Below are 379 nucleotides of genomic sequence, written 5' to 3' on the forward strand. Positions count from 1 at the left end.
AGACGTGGTTCTCGGACCCTGCCACGTACCCCATCATCGGCATCATGGCATTTGCCGGGTCCATGGCGACGTTCGAAGGCGTGCGATACTTGACGGCGAGCCCGGACGTAGCGTTTCGCAAGGAGAAGCGGTCCCAGATCGACTTGCGGTCCGAGGAAGACGGCGCGGCGTTCCGATCTCATCGCATCTCGGCGGCGACGCTCAAGCTCAACCCCATCACACGCGAGTCCGAGTACCAGGCGTTCAAGGCGCGTAACAATTAAATAGACAGCCAAAACATAGAATGAATATAGATTTCAACGCAATTTTCAAGTCGTTCCTTTGCTTAAGATGTGAGGAGGTTCACCCGTGCAATTCTCCTAGTCGTGACCGAGTCACA

The 379-nt window shown here is 55.1% G+C and overlaps 1 protein-coding gene across 1 annotated transcript; it reads left to right on the forward strand.

Annotated features, from left to right (window-relative positions):
- The first annotated feature begins 8 nt into the window (after nucleotides 1-8).
- H310_03303 (hypothetical protein) lies at nucleotides 9-305 on the forward strand. Its single transcript, XM_008867108.1, has one exon. It carries the CDS (start codon nucleotides 45-47, stop codon nucleotides 261-263), a length of 219 nt encoding a protein of 72 aa, XP_008865330.1. The 5' UTR covers nucleotides 9-44; the 3' UTR covers nucleotides 264-305.
- Nucleotides 306-379: the final 74 nt, after the last annotated feature.

The sequence above is a fragment of the Aphanomyces invadans genome (genome assembly GCF_000520115.1).
Source record: "Aphanomyces invadans strain NJM9701 unplaced genomic scaffold supercont1.5, whole genome shotgun sequence".
Taxonomy (NCBI): domain Eukaryota; phylum Oomycota; class Saprolegniomycetes; order Saprolegniales; family Verrucalvaceae; genus Aphanomyces; species Aphanomyces invadans.